Here is a 22,078-nt window from a genome sequence, read left to right as displayed (position 1 = left end):
TTATATTAATAAAACACACAATGTACAATACAGATGCATCCTAAGAAGCAAAATCAGCCTTGAGTGGTTTTCAAGCTACACAACATGACCAGGTAATCGGGTAGCAATGCCAGTTTGCCAACCAGAGCAGTGAGGATTTGGGACCCAGGCCTGCCCTTCAGTCATTCTCACCAGCTGTTGCCTGCCAACGAACAGCACCAATTCACGGACTATCAGACGAAACAAGACACCACCCTATCCGCGTGACGTCTGGGAGAAATGGCAACAGGCACCGTGCCCACTGTCGGGTCCCATCAACCAAACACTGAACAGCAATGGCAGCAGGTAAGGAGAACCATGGATCAGAAAGTAGACACATAGTAATTTACATGCATAAACAGCAGCCCAGCCTTGGTGGCGAGAGAGAAAAAAATTCCTAAAAGGGTCAAAAATTCTGTCTCTATTCTCTTCCTTTTGAAGGCAAGAGCAACTGAAACTAATCCCAAACAGTTTTTGGTGTTGTAGAAATTGCATCTCTCCCTACTCCTCCCATTGAAATTCTACACTCTCTGAAATCTCGTGAGGATTTGGGGACATACAGAATTCCAGTGTCTCTGTCAACAAGAATCAATTTATTCGCAAACTTGCCCGAAGGTATTTTTTTTGGAATCATGAGATTTTTCTGCGGATCACAAGTGAATCCTTCCCGGCCGGGGCGGCTGCTGCAACACACAGCATGGAGGCTAATGGGGAAAGTCGGACGGCAGATGACCCATTCTTACCTGTCGCTGGGGTCCTCGAATATCCGCTGCAGTCCGGACGACACGCTGCCACTCACATTCGGAGATGAGCTGATATGGTCCCCAAATCGCCGGACCTGCTGCTGAATTGGTGTGGGGCTAGTTAGTGATTTGGTGATATCACTGAGGATGCGTGGGAGCGGGCCCAGCTTCGCCACCGTCGCCTGTAGAAATGAATTTTCACCCTGGTTGGACAATACCACGGAAACATCCACATTTTATTGGGTGGAGGATGGCGATTGATGTGAGCGGACCAGAATGCAGCGGTGCGGAATAACACAACCATGATGACCGTGGTGAAGATGGGAGTAAAAACGGTGCAGGAGTCGGGTTGGGTTGGAAGGGAGGGTCGGGTTGGAAGGGAAGGCAGAAGAGAAATGGAATATAAAAGAAATTAGAAACAAAACTAATGTAACTCAATGTGGTTTCAAACTGTTCCACAGCATTCCAACACAAAACATTCAAACCATGCAAAATAAACATCTAAATGGTTTCTAAAAACAAAGCAACTAAAGAGAAAGGTAGCATCCACCTGGAGGGAGGGAAGGATGGCTGGAAAGGAATCACTGGCAAAGGGACAGAGACTGAAAAGTGGCAGAAAAGCCAACCTCTCCGTGCACACAGATTCATTTTAACATCACATGCCATCCTAATGTTTCTAGTCTGGTTTATCACTTTTAGTTACTTTGATAGAAAAAATATACAGTGCAATAGTAGCAGACTGAATTCAGCCTTACTACAATTGACAAAAGGAAGTGATTCGTTTTGGACATTGAACAACAAATGTTGCTTTTAGTCAAACATCTTCATGCCGTGTTTTCCCTCGCAGTAAAGTTCTGCACTATCATAGGGAAGGCACCAAGGGAAAGCAGAATGGGCTTCGCCAGAAGCTGGCAGGCAAAATATTAGGAGAATTCTTTACCCCCCTCTTCTCACTAACTCATGTGGACTATGATTCCCCAGCCTCTGACAGCTCTCTTTTGCTCCCCAGATGTCAATTAGGAGTGATCAATTATCCACTTCCATTGCCGAGGGAGCCCGAAGTTAACTGTAATGCTCTGCCACCATCCTAGCAGAAATGAGCTAACTGACCTTCCTGGCCCATATGATCAGTCCAACAACACATGGTGCATTTACACACTTGAAACAAGTGGAGAGCAAGAATTGATTTTTAAATGCAACCCAAAAATAAATTTAAAAATGTTTTTTTGTCACATAGGATAAGCTTTGGAAAGCTTAGCTGAAATGAAAAAGATTAAAATCAAAATATGTTGTATACCCTCACCCTTTCTGCTCTCCTGAAAGAAGTAAGCAGGTGTTAGAAATTAACTGCTTAACAGGGATATCATAATCTCCCTCATCAGATTGACAATCTCACTCGTTACCGGGCAGACAGGCGTGACTGCCTTTTCGTGGGTTGGTGAGATTTCCCAGAAAAACCTTCTGCCTGCCAGTGGAAGGGAGAAAGGTTCTGTACTACACTGATAACCGTGACAGGACTTCCCCACTCAAAGACATGTTTGAAAACAGTTTCTTCAAGGATTTGCTACATACATCCTGAATTTTTAAATGGTGATTCAATGCACTTCTTTCTGTTTCATTTCATCCGTTACACAGTGGCAGTGCACTGGACCCCCTACATCGAATGTTAATAACGGGTACTTGTACACTGCTACTGGGGCTATGGGCAGTGCAGTAGTGTGTCTCTGGCTCACAGTGGAAGACTAGTACAAAGAGACATTTGTTTTCTGTGCCTCAGACATGCATTCTCAGGACCTGCAGAAGTTGGCTCTGATGCCAGTGGAATCATGGAGGTTAGTGTGTTTATTTTGCGTTCTGCTGTTGCTGATGATGGCACACGTCCGATTAATAGTGCCACACGAAGGATCGTGGAATTAGTGGCATCAATAACTAGGTACACCTAGCAATAAATAAAGCAAGTCACAGACATCAAATCAAATCTCAATTGTCAGGCTCACAATTATTATTAAACCAACTCGTCCGCCATAGTGATGTACTGTTCTGTGCACTGGAATACCTGTCATATCAGTTGATTTAATGGTACTGATTCTTATTTTAAAACATTAAAAAAATGCAAATCGATTAGAACCAGGTGACAGGGCAAATCTCCAGATGGCGAGATGTTGATGAGCACTGGTACCTTCTGAAGTCGCTGCTGTGCCATGGACTGGGTGAGATACGAGTTTTCACATACAACATCCACATGTGGCAAGCCTTGGATCTCTGCTCTGTGACCAGTGAGGAGGAGGGCAAATGCTTTCTCACAGGAAAAGAAGGGGCAATTATAAAAAACATGTCCATAGAGGGCAAACTACAAAAGCTCCTATCTTATACCCTCCTCGTAACTGGATCAGCAACATTTTACTCTGAAATAACTGAGAAAAATGCATTCAGCAAAACCTATGGATCCCTGGTTTCAAGTAACTTGCTCTTGTCAATTCCACCCTCAACAGGTTCGTAGTGACCATTTCTAACCAATAAGAATAGAACTTTTAATTTTTATTTGCGATGAGGGTACAAGCCCCTTTAAGTTGCTGATTATGCTGAGGTATGGGAGACTTTCTCCAGTTTTCGCTTCCCCCGTTGAAGGAGTCCCGTCTGTGCTACTCTACATCAGTGCACCTCAGGTCACAGTAGTGCTCCATCATCTTGCAACATCATTGGAGAGTATTTTCCTGACATCCTGAAGTAAAATTGTTCAACCTCAATATAACTTCAACATCAATCATAAGAGATGTTTTAAAATTCTACAATTAAAAACCTGGGTAAAAATAAAATTATTAGATTTTAATAAACTATACTTTTTCTCTTAACTACTGTATCTAAAGGATCATGCTTCAACCACTTAAAGATACCTTGTCAAGCTGTGACACCACCTCCCAGAGCAGTGAATGCAGGACAGAGAGCTCACGGCCCAGGTCAATATATCCTTCAAATCCTGGCGTGTTGGAAATGGTGTCTGGGTTTGAGATTTCTACCAGAAAACGCTTCATCCCACTCCACTCATGCTCCAGAAAATCATTCATAAATGCCATGTATTCCTCTTTATTCCCAAACCTACGGAAATCAACGGGAGAGATCAAAGGACAAAATGCAGTCTCTTGGGGAATGTCGGATGCATTTCAAGTACTCGTTACTGGTGAAGTCTGCAGAATAAAGTGAACATCTCCTGGAGCTAAAGAGAGGCAAAGATCAGTTCCTAACACAAACTTGCCACTGATGCAGTTGAATTACTGAACACTAACATACAATTAGATTTCATATCTCAGCATGAGGCAAGGTGTCAACTGACGGTGGTGAATGGTGGTGGACAATTAAACAACTAACGGAAGGAGGAGGCTCCGTGAACATCCCCATCCTCAATGATGGCAGAGTCCAACACGTGAGTGCAAAAGACAAGGCTGAAGCGTTTGCAACCATCTTCAGCCAGAAGTGCCGAGTGGATGATCCATCTCGGCCTCCTCCCGACATCCCCACCATCACAGAAGCCAGTCTTCGGCCAATTCGATTCACTCCACGTGATATCAAGAAACAGCTGAGTGCACTGGATACAACAAAGGCTATGGGCCCCGACAACATCCCGCTGAAGACTTGTGCTCCAGAACTAGCTGCGCCTCTAGCCAAGCTGTTCCAGTACAGCTACAACACTGGCATCTACCCGACAATGTGAAAAATTGCCCAGGTATGTCCAGTCCAAAAAAAACAGGACAAATCCAACTGGCCAATTACCGCCTCATCAGTCTACTCTCAATCATCAGCAAAGTGATGGAAGGTGTCATCGACAGTGCTATCAAGCGGCACTTACTCACCAATAATCTGCTCACCGATGCTCAGTTAGGGTTCCGCCAGGACCACTCGGCTCCAGACCTCATTACAGTCTTGGTCCAAACATGGACAAAAGAGCTGAATTCCAGAGGTGAGGTGCGAGTGACTGCCCCTGACATCAAGGCAGCATTTGACCGAGTGTGGCACCAAGGAGCCCTAGTAAAATTGAAGTCAATGGGAATCGGGGGAAAACTCTCCAGTGGCTGGAGTCATACCGAGCACAAAGGAAGATGGTAGTGGTTGTTGGAGGCCAATCATCTCAGCCCCAGGGCATTGCTGCAGGAGTTCCTCAGGGCAGTGTCCTAGGCCCAACCATCTTCAGCTGCTTCACCAATGACCTTTCCTCCATTATAAGGTCAGAAATGGGGATGTTCGCTGATGATTGCACAGTGTTCAGTTCCATTCGCAACCCCTCAGATAATGAAGCAGTAAGTGCCCGCATGCAGCAAGACCTGGACAACATCCAGGCTTGGGCTGATAAGTGGCAAGTAACATTCGCGCCAGACAAGTGCCAGGCAATGGCCATCTCCAACAAGAGAAAGTCTAACCACCTCCCCATGACATTCAACGGCATTATCATCGCTGAATCCCCCACCATCAACATCCTGGGGGTCACCATTGACCAGAAACTTAACTGGACCAGCCATATAAATACTGTGGCTACAAGAGTAGCTCAGAGGCTGGGTATTCTGTGGCAAGTGACTCACCTTCTGACTCCCCAAAGCCTTTCCATCATCTACAAGGCACAAGGCAGGAGTGTGATGGAATACTCTCCACTTGTCTGGATGAGTGCAACTCCAACAACACTCAAGAAGCTTGACTCCATTCAGGACAAAGCAGCCCGCTTGATTGGCACCCCATCCACCACCCTAAACATTCACTCCCTTCATCACCGGCGCACCATGGCTGCAGTGTGTACCATCCACAGGTGCACTGCAGCAACTCGCCAAGGCTTCTTCAACAGCACCTCCCAAACCCGTGACCTCTACCACCTAGAAGGACAAGGGCAGCAGGCACATGGGAACAACACCACCTGCACGTTCCCCTCCAAGTCACACACTATCCCGACTTGGAAATATGTCACCGTTCCTTCATCATCGCTGGGTCAAAATCCTGGAACTCTCTTCCTAACAGCACTGTGGGAGAACCTTCAACACACGGACTGCAGCGGTTCAAGAAGGCGGCTCACCACCACCTTCTCAAGGGCAATTAGGGATGGGCAATAAATGCTGGCCTCACCAGCGACGCCCAAGTCACATGAACGAATATAAAAAAACTGCGTCTCTGAAGTCAGAAGATCATACCCGGCGAAATCTCACAAATTTAGTTTATATACGACTTAAACTTGTTATTAAAGTAACTCCTTCTAATACCCATTATTTTATACATAAACCATCTGATCCCCTCAATTAAATCACTCATTCTCGGATAACCATTTAACTAAATTAAAAATTCAAATTTGGGACAAACTGGCTGTCATTATAAAATTGTTTACAATTATAATATTAAGCAAATAGTCCACAGCTACACATGTAATACACAAGGAAAAACAGATACACAAAAGAAAGTAATATAGCAAGATGTGGCATGGTGTAATGGGTAAAGAAATCACATACTTGGTGAAGTTGGCGAGATTCTGGATGACTTTGGCGATGAGGGTGAGCGTGCGAGATGTTCGATCATCTGGGTACTCCTGCATCAGGCCAAAGAGACTGGGCGACATAATGGCAGGGCAGAGGAAACGCAGGAAGAGGGAGGCACTGATCAGGCGCTCGCTGATATCGTGCTTCCCACGGTTTAAACACTGCTGTTTCCACGAGGCGAAGACTTCTTTTAGCTCCCGCGGAAACACACTGGAAAGAAAGCAGGGGAAGAAAGATGTTCAAGAGTGGCAAACCAGCAAATTTTTGATCCACTCAGACCGTGACCTCGTAACTCATTTAATTCACTCATTCCACGTCGTTCCCATCAGAACCAAATTGGTGAATCAGTGGAGCTCATCTCATCACAACTTTGCAGCAATCTTCTCTATTCCTTCACATTTTGCCTGTTTTCCTCCTTCAGTCAGCAGCATGGATGTAGCTGGTTTCAACAACTTCTCCAAGTGGCTCTCTGCCTGAACGTGCCAGGTCTCAGAGGGAGTGTCTCATCCAGAGCATTGAACTGTCTTCCTCCTTCAGATGCTCACTGATTTTTCTGTTTTTACTTTAGATTTTCAGTGTTTATATTTTCTCTTTCTGGGCCTGATCTGATCTGCCTGATGACCATCCAGTAATCACATCAAGTATCCAATATTCTCCATAAAATAATTAATATCCACAAATCTCTACCTTTATAATGGGAGTGGGGAGGAAGGTGTAAGGTATTAATTGGAAGGAGACAATACAAATTCAACACGGACAAATTACAAGTATGCACATGCACCTTTCAGCTCAGGAACAGCTACTGCCTTAAGACATGGGTTTTTCAGACTGGAAAGGAGAGGCCCAAGAGGTGAGATTGAGATTATACGAGAGAGTTAATGGTATTAAAAAAAATAAATGCAGAAAATTACTTCAAAATAAATAAAACAAAGGGGCAGGCTCAAGCTACTGAATGACAAATTCAGGATTGATAGCAGGAAGATTTTCTTCACACGGAGTGACCCACACATGCAGTGGACATCTGGATAGAACTGTAGGGTAAAAACCATGGAGTCATTTATGATGCAATGGGGAGTACTTGAGGGGTTTTCTACATGGGTGAACTAGGATTGGTTGAATGGCTGCCGTCATCCTTTATTATCCTGTGGTGGTGTCAATACATCACCTGCATACTCACATGGTTAGGAAACCAGACCTGCTCTTTGAAAAAGTTACAATGATTTTTTTCAGTTGAGGTTTCCCTCAACCCCTCTCCCAAAGACTGTCTCTTACCAGTAGGAGTTGATGATCTTGCAGAATGCCAGTTCACAACACATCTTGAGGTTACTCTGATGTTCTGGTAGTTCACTGGATGAACACTTACTCTGGTCCACCTCACAATTTTCATCTGATTCATAAAGTGCCTTTATGAACTCTCCTGAAGCAGGATAAAAGGATGAATTGGCAAGTTAATGGCGGCTAAGATACAAAATAGAATTCAGTTCACTAAAAGGAAGAAGGCTGCTAACTTTGATGGGAAGAACATTAGATTCTAAACCAAAGTAAGTAGTGACACCCCTCGTTTCCTCCAAGAGGATCAAACTCTTGCCTTGATGGACCTCTGCATTCACCAACCATCACTGGGCATCCCAGTCACTGATGTATCACCAGGGCAAAGCATAACAGTGTTCCATATCTATTGGCAGAAAAAGTGACAAAACTAACCTCACCTTTGGTTAATTGAAGAGTCCGCAACCCAATAGTACTGCTTTACGAATTCCAGCAAAAATGATCAAAATAAGAATATTTGAATTTTTTTTAAATATCAAAGACAAAACCATCTGTTAGATCTGCCTTCCATTAGAAGGTCAGAGCTGCATATTGCTGACCAATTGGCTAATTTTTAATCTCATGGGTAGAACAGCCAATGGTCACATAGACGGCAAATCCACCATGTATCATTTTTTAAAAGAAGTTCATATATCTTATTTTCTGTATCACATATTAATTATACTGGAAACCTTCTATTGGGTTGTCGCAGGAATACACACACATGACAGTGAGGGGTGGTTCTGTACAAGAGACACATGAACAATGCAGCATTAAATCAGGGCTTGTGGGGTACGAATCTTGTAGCCAACAGATACTCCCTCGGCTTGTACGAAGGGTTTGTAAGGAAATAAATCAGTTGAATTTACTGGGAAAGAAAAGATCATTTGGATTGGCATTCCAGGTTTGGGGATGGCCAGAGAAAAGGGAGCCGAATGTCAGTCCCTTCAATGCAGACACGTGCCTTGTTGGAAAGCTTATGTTGTAACTGCATGCTTTGGAAGTTGATCCCAACCCAACGGCTTTGACTGTTAACGGAATGTGCAAGAAAGCCTGCAGGGCAGGTATACTGCACATTTTGCAGCACTGCGAAGTGATAGCAGCATCACAGCAACACAAAAGATGCAGTATAACAGCATGTAAACCTGCATGAGTTCCGACCTCCTTGAGCAAGTTGTCTCACAGCTCATGGCCTTCACATCAGCTGCAGTGGAATTGCAGCCAGTAGAAAGCACACCTCCAATTTTAAAACAGTAAAAGGTTCACAGACAATCCACTGTTGCTTTTATGTTATCAATGTTCAAGGAGTGAGGCTGTCCTGTTTTCTCTTGACCAACATTAAGATGTCACTGGAATTTGGACATTGGTAAACATGTTTGGGTGCAGGTGTGCAGTGCTTTTCTTTGCTCTGATTAAACAGGATGGAGCCAGCGGTATATTTCACACAACTCTAGAAGAAGCCACTATTCTCCTACAGTATGTACACTACAGCTGCAGCATCAACCAATCCTGCATACTCTATCATTATTTCATCTTACCTAAGGCATCGTGGAGGTACTTCTGACCGACAAGCTTCAAATACTCCTCTATGGCTTTTGTTGCTAAGGTGTTTTCCCTGAAGAGGAGAACATCGTGTTCCCCACATCGATCCACCTCAGACATTACCAAGTCTGTAAGGAAATCCTGAAAGGAGAAAGAACTAAGAGTCTGAATGCTGGGTAAAGCTGATGTTCTTTAGTGTAATGAAAAAATGAAATCTTCACTGACACGAGCACTCACATACAACTTCAATCCCGAGTGATTAAGGGCAATCTGTGGAAGCGGCTTGGGGCAGCATAATAATAGCCATTACAGTGATGGGAGCTTGTGCACTAAAACCAAATATTGCCACTGTGATCTTGGCAATTATAATACTGGAGAGCTTCTGATGACTTGATCCTCAAATATGTAGTGTCTAATACTTAAAATTATCCAAAAATCTGATCTGCAATCAGAATTGAAGTCAAATGTATGTATTGAATATACAACCCAGATATAAGCATATTCCCAGCAGTGTCCTGATACTTCCGTTGTTACCTGGTCCAACCTTTGCTTGCTGTACTGAGCCATATGAAAACATAATCTCACTGCCTTTACTTACTGCAGTCTAGTCAGACCCAAGTTTAATGCTCACTTTAATATTATTCACTGAGTGACCAGGTGTCAGTCAGCAGAAATAGAAAGTCTTCTCCGTTCATTCAATCAAAAGTAGCAGTGTGACAGTACCCACCCTTGGATCCCCTTCCAACCCAGCTAGACACCACGTAGATTATGCTGAAACTTGTAAAAATATAATGAAGATGGAGCTCCCTGGAAAAAAAAATCAAATAGTTCCAAGGAATCATGATAAACATTAATCTCCCTTCTGTTTTGGGCTGTCCGTGGTGGTTAATGAGCGAGTGCGGATGATTTTATTACAGATACCAGCTTGAATGAGTTATTAGGCTGACAGTGTGGTGCAGAGATATAGCTATTAACCTGAGAATGCTTCAATGTTAACTAAGTTAACTTAGCTCAATCACAGTGCCAAGTAGACTAACATTTCTAACAGTCATCATTTTAAAAAAAGACCAAATGACAGCAAAGCAAAAAAAATGTTAACAAAATGCTTTGTAACAGTTTGATTTTTAAAATAAACAGACAGCACGATAGCCCAACACATACAAGCACCAACACCCAGTGTCAGAGTGGTGGGATGCAGGTTTTATCTCCTAAGCCCCGTCCACACTGCTGAGTTGCCCAAATTAGACAGCACCCAGCAGAAAGCTCGACATAGGAGGGGTAACGTTGGTCAGTTTGATCAGTTGGCTGCTCTGGCTCTCACCCACCTCCCAGCACTGAGCCCAGGCGGAAGCATCAATGCACCTCAACCATCTGCCCTCTGTGCTGCAGGAATCCAAATGGTGAGATTTAACTGCAGGTTATTCATTCTTACCCTATCTTTACACGCATTAGGACTGTGTTCATTTTCTGAAGCCCTGAGGGAATGTAATGGAACACCCCCCCCAAGAGATTCAGAAGTTCAAAAATAGGGAGTCGCTGGAGAAATTTAAAGTTAACCCACTAGAACTACAGCAATTAGTTACTCCTTTCAGAAGTCACAGGAGAGGTTTAGGAGGATTAAACTCACAAATTCCCATTAACATAATCCCTGCAAAGAGGACAAGAAGATATTTCACTTAAAGCAGTGTGCTCACAGCCTCAAATCTTTATGACGGATAACAGTTCCAGCCATTTGGCCGTTGAGAGTTTTTTTTTACTGCTCTTCACTGCAATGCTGTTAAATGGAAAGCAGCTACGGGAAAAGATGAAGAGGCAGAGCATCTGGGTCAACAGTGCCCTGCAGGTAATCCATTGACGTGACCATACAATAGTGTGCATATGTGCTTAACGCACGACATAAAAGGTTGCGAATGGCAGTCGCATTTGTAAATGTTAGCAGAGACTGTGTTACTGCCAGGAACCTTATTTTTCATTTTTTAAAAGTCATTTAAAAAATAAGTATCTGCCATACTGACTGTGTTGAAGTTGCATAACAATGGGCAAAAAAGATAACTCTTAATTGAGAGACTGAATTTTGTAGTGATACATTCTGGTCGTTGTAACACAATACAGAAATACGTTACAAAAGGATAAAATAGAGGGCTGCATTAGGGTGCCAGAAAATGGTGAAGTGTTATTACTGATCTGAACACGATCCGGTGACTCGTGCTGGAAACTGCGCATATGTGGATGTCAGGCAAGGTCAGGACTGGGCTCCGCTGTGATAACTACTCACAGCTGAAAAACTCCCGAACTCAGCATTTCGGCTCACATGTAAAAAAACGCCATTGCAGTGAGGTGCCGAGTGAAGTTGGCACCCACAGGACTAGATCTCAGCGTTATAGGGTGTGGGGCAGTAAGACAGAGAAAATGGGGAGCAATTCCAAGATAACAAGTATAGTCCAAAGTCCATCAGCCTCCATAACTCACCTCAACACAGTGTAACAACCATCACCTAACCTTCTGTGAAAGACAATCTCCACAACCATAACTCCAAGCAAGCCAGTGGTTCAGGTTCAGCTAGCCCCACCCATGTCCTGCCCTCCATACACGCACAAGTGCCTCAGTCATGTTAATCAACACACAATTACGCAAATTTCCAATATATTGTGTGAAATTTTAGCCAAGTATTAAATTACAGTGCTTTACGGATATATATTAATAATAAAACTTTAAAATTCTAAGTTACTGTACAGCATTAAGAGTGAAATCACAACATACGACATAACAGGAGAGCTCTTCTTATTTGCCCCGCTTTGTTCCCTTATTCTGCTTGCACAGAAGGCACAGACTTATGCTGGGCTTTGGTTGACTCAAATAGGAATTCTTCATGTGTGAACTTTGCTTTTAAGTGTTGGCCAATCATTTGAAAGGGTAGGCACCACCACTGAATCGGAGAATAGCCAATCACACACAAATTCCAGCTGGAGTCCTTGGGCTAGCAATCAGAAACAGGAATCTTGACTCATTTTACACCTCCTTCGCCCACTGGGGCTAACTGTAGCACTCAGAACAGACCAGGGTCAAACCTGCGACCCTTCAGAAAAAAGTGAAAAGGAAGAAAAATGAAAGAACTTGCATTTTTATAGTGCCTTTCATGATCTCAGGACGTCCCAAAGCAGTTTACAGACAACGAAGTATCTTTTGAAGTGTAGTCACTGTTGTAATGTCGGGATGTTGTAATGTGCACAAGGTCCCACAGACAGCAATATGATAATGACCAGATAATCTGTTTTTAGTGATGTTGGTTGAGGAATAAATATTGGCCAGGACATCAGGGAGCACTACCCTATTCTTCTTTGCTCTTCTTCAAAATAGTGCTATGGGATTTTTTTACGTCCACCTGAGAGCGCAGACGGGACTTAGGATTAATTTCTCATCTGAAAGGCAGCACCTCCGATAGTGCAGCACTCCCTCAGTGGTGTACTGGAGTGTCAGCCTGGTTTTGTGCTCAAGACTCTGGACTCATTATCACACAGCGTATATGTTTACCCACTGAGCCTTTGCTGCAGATAGAATGGTTGCTCTCGTTCAGATTATACTGCTCTGAAAGCAGCTGACAACAGTTACCAAAGACCCAGAGATACAGTCTGAGTGCACACCGTCCATCAATGCGACTTGACAGTTGCCTGACCTGGGGCTAGGCGCTGAAACACAGCTGCAGTAGAGTTTCCATTGTAATTACTCATTCCACTTAATGATGAACACAGTAGCTGTGACCTTATTCTGGTAAAGGTTCTTTATCTTCTGAATTTTAACAAGAATTTCCTCTTGCAGACAGGAGCAGCAACAATTGTTAATGATTAGCCTGTCCCTTTCCCATGGGGAGAGAGGGAGAGAGAAAGAGATTTAAAACATAGCAAGAATGAACCACAAAATACCCACAGAAAAAGGACCCAAGTTACAAATTAAACAAACAATTCTAAAAAAGGGAGTGGAGGAGAAAATACACCGGATTCCTGTCCCAGGAGTCACTTCAATCGCTTTATTTTGAGGGAACCTGGTAAAAGTGGTCCATTGGGACCCAGCACTGCAAACAAGGATTCTGCTGCAACTGGTCTTTGAAGTCAGTCATTCCTGACTTCAACAGCCCAGCAGATCTCTTGAATCTCATGATTTTAGCTAAGTCAAGATGTGCTGGATAGCAAGGGGTTTTAAAATAACAATTTGGATGGCTTTAAATGCTTGGTTTTTAAAAAAAAATTAAAAAATAAACTTATGTTCTGAAAGAAGTGGAGAATGTCCACCTTTTTGCTTTGGGCAGAATTAAACAGTTCCAGGCACAACAAATACAGGCACAGAGGGGATAATTTTAACCTCTCACGTCGGGCAGGAAATCCACAGGATCAGCTGGAATGCCAGTTTTACACCCCACCCACTGACTTCAATGGAGAGCAAAATAGGGCGAAGTGTAAAACCAGCATTCTACCTGACCACGTCAGTTTCCCGATGGGTTAAAATTGCCCTCAGACTCTCCCTTTTCTATCCCAATGATCTGGATGAACTGCAACTTCAGAAAACCAGCTGCACGCGTAGACATTTCCCTCACTCTCCCCAGTTATTCTTTATGTGTGAGCCTAGATATTATGAGCCTAGTAATTATCAGCTGACTATTCAACTATGGTGGGCTCACCCAATGTCTATACAAGTGAACTTTTTTCAGCAGGTCACAGGTCAGCAATCACTGGCTGCTTTGTTTCCCCTCACTGGTCTAGTGATAGTAGGCCAATATCATATCATAAGTGCAATCACTCATGTAACAAACAGGCTTTCTGCACCAGCAATGAAACGGTGCAGTTTGTGAATTTTGTTTTGCTGATACTGGTTGAGGGAGGAATATTGCATAGAAAATGAAAAGAATAGCGCCTTGGGAGCTTTAACGTTCACTTCAATCACAGAAACAAGCAGCCTGAGACATAAATTTAACGTCTCACCCGAAGGATGGAATCTGACAATGGAGCATTCCACGGGTACTGACAACTGGAGGCCACAACTCACTCTTCAACCCATACAAGAAAAAAAAAAAAAAAAAAAAAAAAAAAAAAAAAAAAAAAAAAAAAAAAAAAAATATTTATGGCAATAGATTAGCAACTAATTTGAGAGTAGCAACCAGACTTTTGGCACTATACTGAGTGGACTGCAAATTTTATGGCACAATTTGAAGAGCATAAACCCCCATGGCACTGTTGAGGCTGAAGACTGATTTCATTAGGTGACATATTTACCCTGTGGAGCTTGTCTAGAGGCTTGAACCATGAATATTCAGGTGACATTATTTGGCTCGCTTTGACTGAGTATTGAGCTCATGACCCTATTCCTATTCAGCAATGACATGACCCTAATTTCACCGACGTAGACATAGTCCTGGCTCCGCCTGGCCGAAAGCAGAAGTCATCTCTGCAGACTACCCTCATTCACCTGCCTTAGAGTATGACTCGATCTAAAAAGATCTGCTGCCGTTCTGAACCCTCACTAATCTTGAGCTCATCTAAACCTGCTGCTGCTTATCCACTGTCACTCACTACATTGGCTACCGGTCCGGCAAATGTCACTCGATTTGATAAATTCTCATCTTGGTTTAGAAATCCTCCATGGCTCGCCCTCTCTCTGTATCTCTGTAACTCATCAGCCCTACAACCCTCCGAGATCTCTGCGTTCCTCCAATTCTGGCCTCTTGCGCATCCCCTGATTTTAAATGCTCCACCAATGGTGGCTGTGCCTACAGCTGCCTAGGTCCTAAGCTCTGAAATTCCCTCTCTAAATCTCTCCATCTCTCTCCTCCTTTACAACGCTCCTTAAAACCTGCCTCACCTATCCTTATATCCCCTAATGTGTTTCAGTGTCAAATTGTGTTTGATAACACTTTACTATGTTAAATGCGCTATATAAATGCAAGTAGTTGTTTGTTGTTGCTGTTTGTGGGATCTTGCTTTGCACATATTGGCTGCCGCAATTGCTAACATTACAACAGTCATTATAATTCAAAAGTACTTAATTGGCTATGATGCGCTTTGGGATTTCTTGAGAATGTGAAAGTACTATATAAATGCAAATTCTTTTCTTTATCTGCCTGTGTAGCTCAGTACCACACCATATGGTGCACTTAGCCACTGAGGTTGGCTTTTACCGTGTTAGGGTTTTTAAAAATGCATTCTCGGGATGTGGGCGTCGCTGACAAGGCTGCCATTTATTGGCCATCCCCAGTTGCCTCTGGTGGTTGACTCTTAATACCCTCCGGACAACCAGGGATGGGCAATAAATATGGCCTTGCCAGTGTCATCCACATCCTGAGAACCAATTAAAGAAAAATTGACATGGAGTAAATACCAAACCCACAAGCATGGAGATCCTCAACCAGCTGTATACATGTGAAATGCAACATGCTTGGCAATATTCTTTAGCTGTCAGCTCTTACACTTCAAACAGACACTTATCACTGATTTAGTTTATAAAATAATGTGAAGGAGGTCTTGATTTCACCGCAATAGCCATTTCTGTGCCTACCTTTGCTCGACCAGTGCTTTGCAGGATGTGAACGAGTGCACAGGCCATCTCTTCTTTGTTCTTCACACTGATGACCGGCTCCAGCACAGAGCACAACATGGTGTAGTTGTTGGTGACAAACTCTGCAAACTCCTTGTACTGCTCCATAGGAAGGATGGCAATTGTTTGATAGCGGCATTTGATGCGGATGTAAGGACCTCCACCTTTGCCCTTGTTGGGGTTAGGTGTGCTGACGGGGTACCATTTTTCTATAAACTGTCGCCCAGTGACGCTGGTGATCGGGATATTAACCAGTCCCACATAATTATTCTTATCTTTCTTTTTCTTCTTATCCATGTCCTTGTAAATATGCACAGTGATGTTCCTGATCATCGGCAGAGTGTAAAACTCAAAGTGCTCACCCCAGAACAGGTTATCTGCTTTCATTTTACTGGTAGTTCGTGCATATAACGTGTCATCTAGGCACAGTTCACAAAAGTACCTTTTTTTAGGGGCTAAGTCTTTTGCTTCAATAATCCAGAGACGGAGCACATTTTCTGCACGGCGACAGTTGTCCTGTAATGTAAAACAGTGTATGCATCAATATTTCTTAGCCAGTTCATTTTTTGACTTATTTTCCTTGTGTGTGAGGGACCCACCCAGATAATAAATTCCAAAGCCTCGCCATTTTTTAAAGTGATTATGGTAGTGGTGATAGGTGGAATGGAGAAGCAGGGCGTGTGGCACCAGCCTGAGTTGATTCCCCCTCCAACTTCACTTGTTTTCCTATGAGTGACTGCCTGGCGCTTGCTTGGTGGCTCTCCTCGACAATAGAGCTAGAATCAGAACTGACCCGTGGAGTATCACAGGAGCCAACTCCCGCCCACCACTCCATGGCAATTCACAAAAAAAAGTGTTATGGTCAAGTTTATCGGTATATTACAGAGCTTTTCTTGGGTTAACAAATCATGCATTAATGCTGAATCTCGAGGAGTGATTACTGTAGGCAGTAATCACACAAGAATTAAAACCTCCTCTCTTCACAAGTGCTTACGACAGTCAACATGAGTTAAACAAGGATCTAACTGAAGAACTGGCAAGTTAATAATCAGCTCTTCCCTTGAAGATTAAAATTTAAATCCAATCAAAGGCTTATGGACTAATGGTCACTCCCACTAATGACCATTGAGCTTTGCAAAGAAAGGGAGTTCCAATAATTATGTGTTAAAGTTGGAAGGGTTGGTGGGGGGGGTGGGCGCGTAGAACATTTTTGCTGATTCGCACAATTTCATGACTAATTTTTTCCCCTAAGGTTACAGATTGTTTTAAATAATCCAACCTTAGTGATGGGCCATGATAATAAATTTCTTTAAAACTATGGAGCAAAGCTGCTACACTTTTAAGTTGGGCAGGATGGTCAGCACTGTGAGGTTGAGCATTAAACTAGCCTTCCATGGGCTGGTGAGGTGATATCCGATTCCCTGTACTGCTGCTGTGATACAATCCCAGCAGAAGTGCTCTGGTTGGCACTGAGCCAAAGCCACACACTTTGCCTAAGAAAGGTTAATTGGAGGGAGTGTCAACCCTGGGCTGTTTGCACACATTTGCCAGCATTATCGTCAGAACAGGTTAACCTCCGACCTGCTTGGCCACTGTACTTACATGGTCTGAAAGGTAAGTACAGGATTTTGCACTCCGTGAAGTACTTCAGTAGGACTTTGCAAGATGTCTGATTGAGAATAAGGCAGCATAGAGGATGTATAACACACATAGAGCCATGGCAGCCTGTTATCAGAACTGTTTGTGTTGCTTTGGTTCCAAGTCAGATGGAGGTTTTCCTACCAATGCCAATAATGCATGGAACTGAATCCTTTTGAAAGGCTCAGGATTAAAACTAACGAATTCTCATTTTTTTTTGTGGGGTGGAATGGAGATAGAAGGAAAGGCCAAAGAAGATTTTAGAGGCTTGATTAGTGTAAGTGTGTGCTATTAGAACAGGGGCCGGGGTGCTTAGCATGGCCTCCATGTGCAATCAATAATTTAGCCTGGCTTCAAACAATCAATAGATCAAAAAGGTGAACACCTTATTCAACGGTCAGAGAATTGAAGAGCTGTGCGATGTAAGCAGCCCATATATAAATTAACATACACTTCAATAACAGATAAAGCTGCAGATGCAAGTCCAGAAACAGTGGTTTAGATAAAGTAAGAACTATAGGTGGAGGACTGCCATAATTAATCAACAATGATGGAAAGCACAGAAAGAACATGAGTGTAACAGTACTGTGTATATACACACACCAGTAATACATTGCCAATACCAGAAGGCATTTGGACCAGGCTGAGCAAGCCCCATCGATAGTACTGACACAAATTCCGATTTGGTGAAAGTTTGCAGCAGATGCACTCCCAAGCAACTGGCTAATACAGCAAGGAGCCGTTTATTTAAAGGGAAAATTGAATGAAAAAATAATTGTATTGGGTGGGTAGCTTGTACCTGTTGCCACAGGAATGACTTGTGGGCCGTTAGCCCTGAGGGACCCAATTCAGTTTGCTCACGTGCTCAAAAGAGACTGACAGTATGAACAGGGTAAGGGACAAAGTGATGCCATGTACACACAGGCAGGCACACTGTAATGCGCTGCAATTTTGAAAAAGCCCTGCTGACGTCAATGCAACTTTGTCTCATGCAGTCCCACAACACCACACAAGCTGTACATCATATTTATATTTATTTGAAGAACACACCAGCATTTTACTTGCCGGCAAGCAGCAATGAAAAGACCTGGAAGAAGAACAGAATGTGACGGTGAACTGCGCACAAAAATGAAAGCAAGGAGTCAGCCACAGATACGAACACTGCCAAAATCAGAGTACACCCACCGTTTCCAGATCCTACAGTCCTTGGAGACAGAAGACAGAGTCCTAACAGCACTATATAAGGCTGAGAGGTGAATAATAGCATTACTGTTGGGAGCGGAAAGCTGCAGATTAGATCAGCAAGACTGATGTGATTATTCAGACCATACGAGCATACACTTAATTACATTGTGCATCTTCCAACATCACGACAAATATACGCAGAACTTTATAACATGGTTAATTGAAGTTATGAAAATTGCAGTCCAGGAACAGATTAATGAATGTTCCCAACCCATTGCTTCTGTTCAGAAAGGTCAGTGTGGCACCAGCATATCATTTACACGGTTGAATCTGACACAGCCTGCAGACTGACAGTATAGATATTGGAGCCCACTGGAACCGCCCCCCTCCACCTCAACTAGTACTACATAGTTTACCTTTGACTGAGCTTCCCCCTCCCACATGACAGTAATTTACCAGTTCAAAATTGTGATCTGAACCCTAAGATAAGATCACATATATCTAATCACCTGGCTGCAGGTGACAGGATAAAACTGGCCCAATGATTGTGTTTCCAATGATAATTCGCAGTGCATTACTTTAGGACTTTTCATGCACTGTACTGACTCAATAGAAATAGGCTTCCATTTCGTTCCTAGACACCAATGTCATGAAACAGCGAGTGCTGGTATGCACGCATCTGGAATATAGCTATTTGCTTTGGATTAGCATTCAGGAAGGGAACTGACACCAAGCTCTGTTGATTCAGTACAAGCACCAAACCTGTGGGTGACATCAGCTGAGCACGGCCAGGCCTCTACCTGATCTGAAATGTCACATCTCCTCTTGCTGTGGTGGGCTTTGTGGGATAGTGTACCATGACAGGCTAAAAGGCTTGGCATAATCAGTAAGCGTGCAGAATGGTACGGAGAATTAGAATCAGGGAGGCTGAGATAAACAGAACAAGAACAGTCAGTGTAAAGTGTACTACAGATAATTTTTATTCGTTCATGGGATGTGGCCGTTGCTGGCGAGGCCAGCATTTATTGCCCATTCCCTAATTGCCCTTGAGAAGGTGGTGGTGAGCCGCCTTCTTGAACTGCTGCAGTCCGTGTGGTGAAGGTTCTCCCACAGTGCTGTTAGGAAGGGAGTTCCAGGATTTTGGCCCAGCGATGATGAAGGAACGGCGATATATTTCCAAGTCAGGATGGTGTGTGACTTGGAGGGGAACGTGCAGGTGGTGGTGTTCCCATGTGTCTGCTGCCCTTGTCCTTCTAGGTGGTACAGCTCGCGGGTTTTGGAGGTGCTGTCAAAGAAGCCTTGGCAAGTTGCTGCAGTGCATCCTGTGGATGGTACACACTGCAGCCACTGTGCGCCGGTGGTGAAGGGAGTGAATGTTTAGGGTGGTGGATGGGGTGCCAAACAAGCGGGCTGCTTTGTCCTGGACGGTGTCGAGCTTCTTGAGTGTTGTATGAGCTGCACTCATCTAGGCAAGTGGAGAGTATTCCATCACACTCCTGACTTGTGCCTTGTAGATGGTGGAAAGGCTTTGTGGAGTCAGGAGGTGAGTCACTCGCCGCAGAATACCCAGCCTCTGACCTGCTCTTGTAGCCACAGTATTTATGGGGCTGGTCCAGTTAAGTTTCTGGTCAATGGTGACCCCCAGGATGTTGATGGTGGGGGATTCGGTGATGGTAATGCCGTTGAATGACAAGGGGAGGTGGTTAGACCCTCACACAGATTCATGCCGAAACCAGTCATGTGATGTCTGCTAAATCAGGATGAGTGACAGTTGCTGACAAAGAAACTGTACAAATAGGTGAGGTCCAAAAAAGGTATAAATATGTAGTGAAACCTTCTATCAGGTGAACTCCTCGTTAGGAACAACCTCGACCGGTGAGCTCCTGGCCCCCGATAAGTCTCCTATGGATGAGTGCGTAGACTTGTAGCTTTGCTTGTATTATTTGTGGGCTGGCCAATAAAATCTGTCAAGTTGATCTGACTCCTGGGTTTCAAACCTTTATTCATGGAGTGTGGATCACTCCGACAACAGGTTTTTCCTCACTGGTAGGAGATTCTTGATAAACTTTATGGATGAGATATAAAAGGGAATCACTTCATCATAGGACATCCAACCCCTCGAATCAGTACCTCACTAAAGCAGAATGCCTTGAATAGTGTCAAAGTCACTTACTGATAATAAAACCTGGTAAACACTAGACATCATGCTGTTAACTTGCTCTTACTGGTAATAATCTCAACACTGCTTCCTGCTGGCTTGGTTAAAATCCAAACTGTAACAAGCTAGATGTGATAACCCAGTTACCAAGTTTCTTTACTAATTAAAAGAACAACAAACTAGTTTAATGCAGCTCATTAATATGTTCTTGCTTAAATGTAGTTACCTTGTTTGGTTGCACTGTTCTCCGAAGGTTCTCCATCCACTTATCTCTCTCTGCCACAGATGAGCAGCTAAAGCATTTACTTCCTCCTGTGTATGTAACCTGTAATACAAAATGAGCCAAGTTATGCCCGAGCATGCCAGAATGCAAGGAGAAAACCGAAATGGGGCTGTTTCTACATGTTGCATACAAGAATAAAGGCAGTTTAAAATAAAACCAGTTCAGTGTGGACTGTCTATAGTCTGCCATTGGATAGTGAATCCCAGAAAGTCAGGCTGAAGGCATTCCATGCACATACAGGAATGTTAGAGAATCATGCGCTGTGTACTAAGGCAACACTGTTCTATATAAATCATGCAAGTAACCATAAGAGGATTAGGAGTTTGACTTACACTTACACTCTGTGCTGTAACCCAGAGTCAGAAGGAAATAATTAATCTGACTGACAAAACAAGGCAAAGCAACTGAAGCCAAATCCAACTGAATGCAAATTAGATTAACCAGCTCCTGGTGGGATCCAAATCCTTACCAAGTAAAGTTGCCATGTGTTTGTCTCTGCTCAGAATGGTACTGCTATTACTTGCAAAAAATCCTGTTTAAACCCAGACCTACTGCTTACATCAGTTGCTTACTGGCCAGTTAACATCCCTGAATTCAAAGAAGAAAATGACATCCAACAGTATGAAATATCTCATCCTGTGTAATTTTTAACTAAAACTCAATTTAGATGTAACTGATTGGAACAAATTTGGAAGATCCTTGAAATTAGTTTTGTACTTGAAATTTTTAATTAAAGTATTCTTTTTGGAGACAGAAATGTAAACCTCACACAGTAGGAAACAAGAGCTGAATCCAAATCCTCACTGCACTACAATCTTTTTTTATTCGTTCATGGGATGTGGGCTTCTCTGGCAAGGCCAGCATTTATTGCCCATCCCTAATTGCCCTTGAGACAGCGGTGGTGAGCTGCCTTCTTGAACCGCTGCAGTCTGTGTGGTGAAGGTTCTCCCACAGTGCTGATAGGTAGGGAATTCCAGGATTTTGACCCAGCGACGATGAAGGAACGGCGATATATTTCCAAGTCGGGATGGTGTGTGACTTGGAGGGGAACGTGCAGGTGGTGTTGTTCCCATGTGCCTGCTGCCTTTGTCCTTCTAGGTGGTAGAGGTCGCGG

At 43.5% G+C, this 22,078-nt stretch overlaps 1 protein-coding gene across 1 annotated transcript in view; it reads right to left on the bottom strand.

Moving 5' to 3' along the window:
- Window positions 1-761: 761 nt before the first annotated feature.
- Window positions 762-22,078, bottom strand: part of LOC137308575 (ras GTPase-activating protein nGAP) — a gene marked incomplete at both ends in the record, with an annotated part of 33,485 nt that continues 12,168 nt past the window's right edge. The window contains 7 exons of the mRNA XM_067977190.1: window positions 762-964; window positions 3,656-3,857; window positions 6,242-6,478; window positions 7,541-7,685; window positions 9,115-9,259; window positions 15,662-16,216; window positions 20,908-21,006. Coding sequence (XP_067833291.1) covers window positions 762-964; window positions 3,656-3,857; window positions 6,242-6,478; window positions 7,541-7,685; window positions 9,115-9,259; window positions 15,662-16,216; window positions 20,908-21,006 — 1,586 coding nt within the window. The remainder of the gene's footprint in view (window positions 965-3,655; window positions 3,858-6,241; window positions 6,479-7,540; window positions 7,686-9,114; window positions 9,260-15,661; window positions 16,217-20,907; window positions 21,007-22,078) is intronic.

Source organism: Heptranchias perlo, unplaced genomic scaffold (assembly GCF_035084215.1).
Source record: "Heptranchias perlo isolate sHepPer1 unplaced genomic scaffold, sHepPer1.hap1 HAP1_SCAFFOLD_1338, whole genome shotgun sequence".
In the NCBI taxonomy this organism is placed as follows: Eukaryota; Metazoa; Chordata; class Chondrichthyes; order Hexanchiformes; family Hexanchidae; genus Heptranchias; species Heptranchias perlo.
This window is presented reverse-complemented; position numbering and strand designations above follow the sequence as displayed.